The sequence below is a fragment of the Leucoraja erinacea genome, chromosome 11 (assembly GCF_028641065.1).
Source record: "Leucoraja erinacea ecotype New England chromosome 11, Leri_hhj_1, whole genome shotgun sequence".
Lineage (NCBI taxonomy): Eukaryota > Metazoa > Chordata > Chondrichthyes > Rajiformes > Rajidae > Leucoraja > Leucoraja erinaceus.
This window is the reverse complement of record NC_073387.1, coordinates 40,256,110-40,264,565: the sequence shown is the minus strand read 5'-3', so window position 1 is coordinate 40,264,565 and position 8,456 is coordinate 40,256,110. Positions and strand designations below refer to the sequence as shown.

The 8,456-nt window shown below is 41.1% G+C and overlaps 1 protein-coding gene across 1 annotated transcript in view; it reads left to right on the top strand.

The window, feature by feature from the left end:
• The first annotated feature begins 5,429 nt into the window (after positions 1 to 5,429).
• pdlim7 (PDZ and LIM domain 7) overlaps positions 5,430 to 8,456 on the top strand; it is a 130,249-nt gene continuing 127,222 nt past the window's right edge. Inside the window, exon 1 of the mRNA XM_055642512.1 lies at positions 5,430 to 5,793. Within this exon, the coding sequence (XP_055498487.1) occupies positions 5,698 to 5,793 (96 nt within the window). The 5' untranslated portion in view covers positions 5,430 to 5,697. The remainder of the gene's footprint in view (positions 5,794 to 8,456) is intronic.

Here is an 8,456-nt window from a genome sequence, read left to right as displayed (position 1 = left end):
TTTGCTTTAATGCTTTTATTTAGAAACATTTTCTATTATGTTTAAATTGTGTATTTTTTACCTTTATACTTTATACTTTTTATGATTATTTCCTGAATTTTTTTTTAATAGACCTTGAAATTTTCTGATGCATTAATAAACCTGACAATTTGGTCATAGGTAAAGTCAGAGAAGGGACTTTTTCCACCGTCAAAGGTGTTTTTTTCAGATGAGATGTGTTGTTGCCTGTCCAAGCGAGCATATGGCATTGTGCAATGCCGTCACAATGCTGCGCCTCAGCATTTTAGATAGACTTGTCTTTCGTTAAGTTCCCACCTCTCGATCTGCATGAGATAAGTTCAAATTCTCATCTATCACTGCAGTGAAAGCTGTGCAAACATGTTGTTTTCTGCTGGTTTCAGACTAGTGAAAGTCCAAGTCCCACCCAATAAAACTGCTCCATAAAATAATCTTTGATTCATTTATTTTATCCCAGGGAAGGGCAATTATCCGAAATGCCTGAACATATAGCAGAAGCAGATACAGTGGAAATTTTCATCATGCAATGGAATGATGAAATGATGAAAAGGTAATTAAATGATGCTGACTGGAGTCATCAACCATCAGGTGAACACGGCTCAGAGTATCGAAAGTAGAAGTTCAAGAAAAGTTGCAGCTTGAATGATCATTCCAGAAATGGAGCACTGATAAAGTTGACCAGAGGGCTGGAATATGAATCCTGATCACTTGAATGAAGTCCCCAAAACCTCTGGCTGTAGGCAAATGCAGGTAATGCATTGGAAGGAGCTGCAGATGCTGTTTTACCCGAAGATAGACACAAGATGCTGGAGTAAATTAGCGGGACAGGCATCATCTCTTGCAAGAAGGAATGGGTAACATTTTGTGTCGAAATCCTTCATGACCGAGAGTCTGAAGAAGGGTCTCGACCTGAGACATCACCCAGGCAAACGCTGTTTTTTTTTTTGCCTTGCTTTAGTTCTCTGCATTATTGATTACATTTTTAATTAAACATTTTTATATTGAAAATTTAGAAAACCTGTGGCACTTAGTGAGGTTTAAAAGGTTGTTAGTGTGTACTGGGACTAGGGCCTTATGGTAAGGTGCTGGAGGCCAATTTAACACCCAGATGCCTCTCCACCTAGTTGATGGCAGAGGGTCAGCTTGTCAGTTTCTTGGCATCCAGTTTGTGTAAATCCAGGTGGGTGGGAACCACCGGTAGTGATTCTGGGCTGAGATTTGGGTCTGGATAATTTGGCACCATTATTTAATCTGCAAGACATTGTGGAAGATGTACTGGGAGAAATTGAGCTGCTCTTTCAAGGATAACAAACACAATGAACCAAATGTAACAGCAAGGAACTACAAATACTAGTTTACAAAAAAGACAGTAAGTGCTGGAGTAACTCGTGGTTCAGACAGCATCTCTGGAGAATATGGATAGGTGATGCTTTGCATCAGGATTAGTCTGAAGAAGGGTCCTGACCTGAATTGTCACTTATCTATGTTCTCCAGAGATTTTGCCTGACCTGCTGAGTTACTGCAGCACTTTGTGCCATGAATGAGCCAAATGTTTTCTTTCTGTACTTTTATCATTTTACATTTCCATATACTGAAATGGTATTGACATGGAGCATAAGAAATGTCTACATGTGTCGATGGAATGGAAGTCGCCTCTATATCAAAATACTGCGTTGCAACAATATTTTCAGTTGGATTTTATTCTATATTATCTATGATTATTTCAATGATTTATTGTTTTAGAAAATCAGGCATAATTTGGAAATGTAATATTACTTTTAAACCAAAAATATCCCCATGATACAAACTGAGGAAAGAGGTTCAGAGACGTATTCAAAATTACAGGCTTGCAACAAATTGAACCCAATAAAGCACCTTTAACACAACAATATCCTTAAAGCACTTTTCTAAGGTTTAAGGATAAAGTACAAGCAAAGTCAAGGATGGAAACACTGGGAATCAAAAAATTAATCAATGAGGAGAATCTGGAAGTGAATTTCATGGGTGAGCAAGAAATGAAGGCAATATATCTAAGGGAGTTGGTCATCTTGGAAGGGTGCAAAAGAAAAGAATAAATGAAAATATTTATATAGCTCCAGTTTGACCTCCAGACATTAAAAAGTTTTACTGCCAATAAGATATTTTAAAAGTGTATCCACTTTTGCAATGTAAGGGAATATGGTAATCATGTTGGACACAGTAAGGTCCTATAATTGTACAGAGATATTGATCACAATATCTACTTTTGGCTGAGGGATGAATGTTTGTTTCACAACAGGAAGAACTCTCACATATTTTGTGCAATGAGGGCAGATAGAGAGGACCTGAGCTTTAAAATGCATGGTGCATTGGCACAACAAATAGAATTAGTGCCTCAGAGCTCCAGGGATCATAGTTGTGTGTGTCTCTCCCTGTGTGTGTGTCTCCCTGTGTATGGCTCTCCCTGTGTGTATGTGCGTGTCTGTGTCTACCTCTGTGTGTCTCCTTGTGTGAGTCTCCCTGTGTGTGTGTCCCTGTGTGTGTGTGTCTCCCTGTGTGTGTGTGTGTCTGTGTGTGTGTGTGTGTCTCCCTGTGTGTGTGTGTCCATGTGTGTGTGTCTCCCTGTGTGTGTGTCTCCCTGTGTGTGTGTGTGTGTCTCCCTGTGTGTGTGTGTCTCCCTGTGCGTGTGTGTCCCTGTGTGTGTGTCTCCCTGTGTGTGTGTCTCCCTGTGTGTGTGTGTGTGTCTCCCTGTGTGTGTGTGTGTGTGTGTGTGTGTCTGTGTGTGTGTGTGTGTGTGCGTGTCTGTGTGCGTTTGTGTGTATGTGTGTCTGTGTGTGTGTGTGTGTGTGTGTCTGTGTGTGTGTGTGTCTGTCTCCCTGTGTGTGTGTGTGTGTGTGCGTGCCTGTCTCCCTGTGTGTGTGTGTGTGTGTGTGTCTGTCTCCCTGTGTGTGTGCGTGCGTGTGTGTGTCTTCCTTTGTGTATGTGTCTCCCTGTGCATCTGTTGTCACATCCTGGCCTATGACAGGGCTGCCAACTCTCGCGCTTTGAGCGTGAGAGTCACGCATTTCAGCCAATTCTCACGCTGATGACAGAATTCTCACACTGTCTTCAGTCCCGGCACAGTTTGCCTTTTTGCGCCATATCACAGCGATCTGTGCGGTCTGTGGAAGCGCGTCAGTTGGCGGCTGTGAGTGATGTTGCATCTCTTCTCTTCTCTTCTCTCTTGGTTGGATGTGCAGCCGCCAACAACATGAAGCAGCCGGAGATAAAACTAACCAGATGAATCTCAACTCTCACCCAATGTTGGCAGCCCTGGTGTATGTGTGTGTGCATGGTTTAATGCAACAGCTATTTTACATTAAAATAAATAACCCAGTGACTTGCATCCATCACCAGGGGGCTTGTAGACTGTTGCAGTTATGACAGAATGCAAGTCTGCAGTGGTAGAAGCAGAGAGCACAGGAATTCCTGCAACACCTTGATTTGTGCAGATTCTTCATTGCCACCAGTTCAAAGACAAACTCTGTTAAAAGACAAGAACGGTGAAAAACTTATGAAGGACAGAGAGATAGACAGTGCCTGGAGGAATGGTAGGCTATTCAGTACATTTAAAAGGCATACATTTTCCCCTAATTTCTTCAATCGATATATAATTACTTCAGATGCCACATCTTAGCTCTCGTTTTTATCTGAACACTGAAGAATTTCTTATCTGTGACTTTGTCCTTGATAGAGGTGTCCTTGATGCCTTTCCACAGCAGACTATCTGAAGTGGCTTTGCCACCATTTGCCAGTTGAGAATTAACATGGGATCAGGAGTGGACAGTCTCCCACCTGCAGTTCTAAACTTTGCTGGAGCAGAACTTAAATCTTAAAATTTGCAAAGCTATCTCTCATATCTGAGAGGAACTCAGAAAGGCTGTCACTGTGACAGTCTTAGAAAGGAGACAAAGTGGATTATGAAAACTCGAGAGAGAGATTTCTCCATGGACTCAAGTGTCACTACTCAGTGACTGAATAGCTACCCCTTGAATTACAATGCAGATTCTATTTAGGTTAAAATTGGACATGATTTTCACCACATGTCAACTTTAAGAGCAGTGAAGGGAGCAGCAGGTACCACTGCAAGTTTTTTTTTCACCCCACACAAGCCTTTCACTGTCTGGGGACTGCGATTGTCGACACAAGGAACCGCAGACATCGGTTTACCAAGAAAGACACAAAGTGCTGAAGAAGGGACCCTTCTAAGAAGGGTCATGACCCTGAAACGTCACCATTCCATGTTCTCCAGCCTGTCCTGTTGAGTTACTTCAGTGTTTTTGTGTCTTTTTTGCAAAGAGATTGGACATGTTTGTGGACCTGTTGAGTAAGATTACAACACCTATGCTGTCACAAAGCAGATTTAAGATGGAAACAACTATCTGAGACCAACAACATTGCTCTTGGATGCCTTGGCATATCTGTGCAGACATAGGGAAACCGGTTTAATTGAGAAACTTGAGTATGCTGCTGCTTTTCAGAGGAGGAGTTGTGCTAGTGAATGGTAGGTTCAGCATGTGGTTTGCAGATCAAGGTTCAGGATAAGTGGCATAATTCACCTGGCCCCCCTATTTTTCAATACACAATGCTTTATTTTAACGTTCATTACTTGGCTATTAGGTATATTTAAAAGGAGTACACTTTTCCCTAATTTCTTCAATGGATATATAACTACTTCAGATGCCACATGCATCTCCTTAGCTCTGTAGCTTTATGTGGGGTATGATTTCAGTCTACCTCTGTGGCTCTGTGTGTTTATTAGACACGCCTGTTAATGTTTATTACTTCTTGTTAAGATTGTTCCAGCTGGGTGTGACGTTTGTTTCATGTAGAAACATCGGTGTATGGTCGTTGTTCAGGAAATTGGTATTTCGATATGAGAGCTGTTTTGATATAAGAGCAGTTATGCAAACAAAAAAAAGGAAACACGTAGCCCATCTGATGTAAAAGTTCAGTTGCAGCCCAATTTCTTCGGATTTCCTGCAATGTAAGTTTGCACTGATAATAAGCTATGTTATAACTTTGGGTCCTTGGAACGGGCAAGTTTCTCTCAATTTATTGAAAATAAGAATGTTAAGATTTACACACCAGCCCGACAAACTTAATGCAGTCTATTTACATTCATTAAAGATTGCCTGCTTATTTTTTTGGAAGGAGGTGGGTAAAGAAGTGGGTGTTGGTTAAAAACCCAGACTTCCCGCAGTCTGCAGAAGGGGGAGGCAATGGCTCGTCATCTCCCACACCCTCTGCGGTTGCATTTGCAAACTCCGCCGGGGCTTTATCTTCTCCCTTGCTTCGTTTTCTTTAAAAAACTGGACGGGAAATGGCAGTGACGTGTTGTGTGGCGTTTGAATTCCCTGGCGTGAGTCATAAAAAGTGCTGAAATTGTTGGTGTAGTTTTACACGCCTTATATAGCCTCGAAGTGCAGAGCTGTCATTCTCAGCGGGATAAAGCGAGTGGTTGCTTCACGGTTATACCTTCCCCCTTCTCCTTCGCACGGGCATCGTCCTCCTTATTTCAATCCTCAACTTTGTTTCCTGCAAAGCCCCCCTAACCCCATCCTTCCTCCCTCCAATTAAGTTCCCCAAACTGCTCTTCAAGCAAGCAGCAAACTTTTAAGTTTTTTTTTTGTTTTGTTATTTTGTGCCCCTCCAACGACGATGGACTTGTACAAGGTTACCCTAGAAGGACCGGCTCCGTGGGGGTTTAGACTACAGGGAGGAAAGGACTTCAACAAGCCTTTAACCATGTCCAGGGTGAGCGAGAAACAACCGGGAAGCTGAGACATTTCTTCCCCTGCGTGTTACCCGTTTCAAACGCTGTTGGTGGTGAAATAAGTTTAAAAGGTTTTTGTGTTGCAAGCCGTCATCCTGCGAGTACAAACGATTCGAGGCGGCAGACACGCACACTTGTAATTACATTTGCGTTTTAAATGTATGGAATCGCAGATCACTCCTTAATCTTGGAGGGTTTCAAAGCACGTCCTGTGTTGCAGGGAGTGCTGGCGGCGTTTGGAAGCGGACGCAAGGCGTTAAGTCAGACCTGGTTCAGCTGTAAACTGTAACCCCGACAGGTCAGGGCCACATGGGTTCACGTTTTCAATGCAGACCCGTGAAATCACCCTGCCTGTGTTTTGCGTTCGGGGTGCTTACAACTAGCAGTGTTTTCTCAAATTTGAAGGGACCTGAAGTTATCAATGTAACTCGAGGTGATAGTGCGACACAAAATAGTATCTTAAAATCTCGGTATCGAAACACATTCCAGAGTGAATCTTGCATATCAGGAATGCACAGGGATTAGTGAAAGACTGAAACTTCCAGTGTACTGGGAGCTGGCAGTGTAAACTGATCCCGTCTCTCTAAGGAGACGACGAGCAGTCCCTTCCCTTTTTTTTTCTTTGTATGGACCAGATTAGGTAATTGTCACTCCAAATCCTGTTTAATTTGTGTCCAACAACATGTATGTTGCAGTCTGAGGCAAATGTTTGGGCTGAAGTTTAAAATGTAAAGTGTGATGAATTGGTGAATATTCCCTCCAGTAGTGTTACATACTTGCTGTGTATTTGCTTTGATTCCTCAACGTTTAACTAATGGTGAAATAAATGTTCTGTTCTTTTTATTATTGGCTTTTTAGTCTATGACCTTACTTTGGATAAATCCAAAATATTGTGTTGATTCCAAAAGGTTCTCGACAATGAATTGCTTATGAATGATTTATGAATTGACCAGTTTTAGGTTAGGAAATTTGGTGTTATTTCTTTTCAATATTATCCCAATGCTGATAATCCAAGTGCTTTTAAGGATAAAGTTTGGCTACCGATCTGCCCTAAAGATCATTAAAGTGCAAAGAAGATTTGTTCATCATGACCAGATATGGGCAAGTGTTTAAGCACGAGAAACAGAATACAACTCCATATAGGTATCAAATCAAGATATTGAAATGGTTTCTTCTTGTGGCTGCATGTTTATGGTGTTTCCATATATGTACTTGATCCTTTTTATGTGCTTGTTTGCATAGCTTAGTTCAAGGTGTATTGGCATCTGAACGTTGACTTCAGTGCCCTAACTGGTAATCCTGCACTGATTTAAATTCAGGAATTTTGCGCTGGTTCAAATCTATAAATCTTCCAGTCTAGAAAGCATTTTGAAATTGTACAAACAGAAGTCCGACAGAGGGAACAGCTGAATGTGACCTATACATGGTAGAAATGCTCAGTATACTAAAACAAATTCTAGTCTCATGTCATGCACATGGCATTCTCTTATCTGTACATCAATCTCTTTCTTTCCTTAGTTTATCCCATTTTCTGCACATATTCTCTCCTCACATTCTCTGCTTCCCCATATGAAACCCTGGCACACCCATGCCCTGTTTTGCACTGCTTCTCCTTGCCGCACTTCTCTGCTCTCCTCACAGGCCCACTTCTTGCCGCATATCCCTCCATTCTTTCCCTCCATATCTTTTCACCCCCTTTCTTTACTCTGTACCATTACACACTCTATCTGCCCCACTGCTGCCTTCTTCATCCCATATTCCCCTTGTTTTATATCTTCCCCCTACTTTCTCTTATTTCTCCCCACCCCCTATGTGTGTCTCTTGTTCTCACTGTGTGCCTCTCTAATGTAAACGTTTTTCTCCACAGTGGAGAAATAACATTTTCGCCAGGAGTTGATCCAAGTATTGTGGTGCATTCAACTTCCTTGGAGCACTTTTGAATCTATGAATTACAAGAAAAATGTTCATTAAAAACAGGAGGTATAATGGAATATTAGGAAAAAATGGTTTTTAAAAGATTTTATACAGACTAAGTATATGGTGTTTAACATTTTTTTTAGAAATACATCGTAGAATGGTATAATTTTGCTGCTGTTTGAAAACCATTATAATTTAAATGAGGATGGAATTGGTATTCCTAGAACATTGCTGCAATAATTGCTGAGACTGATCTGCAAACAGTGGGTTAATGCATGTACAGGCTTTGCAATTCTTCTGAGCCAAAAATGCTCCAGTGGGGACGTTAAATGCTAAAAATGAGGTTAGAGTTTCATTGCAATCCAATTTTTTCTGACAGAAGGGAAATTGAACCAATAGTTGAGCCAAGAGCTTGTTAGCTATGTGAACTACCATGTTTTTAAAAAAAAATCTACCAGTTACAACATGTAAATTGTGTTGCAATTCTAAAAACTGTAGGTTCATTTATAACGAACATACTACTTTCCGAGGTGGGATTTACTAATATGGTGTGCATTTTTCTTGAACATTTACTTTAGATGGTTAGGAAATGTGAAGATCATTAAATTTGAAGGGTGTTACAAATGCCTTCGTGTGAGTGAACTAGTTATATCGTTATTGCAAAATATGGTGTCAATTGTGTGGCATTGTTCTTTTATTGCTGTATATGGTTGGCAAATGTTCAATT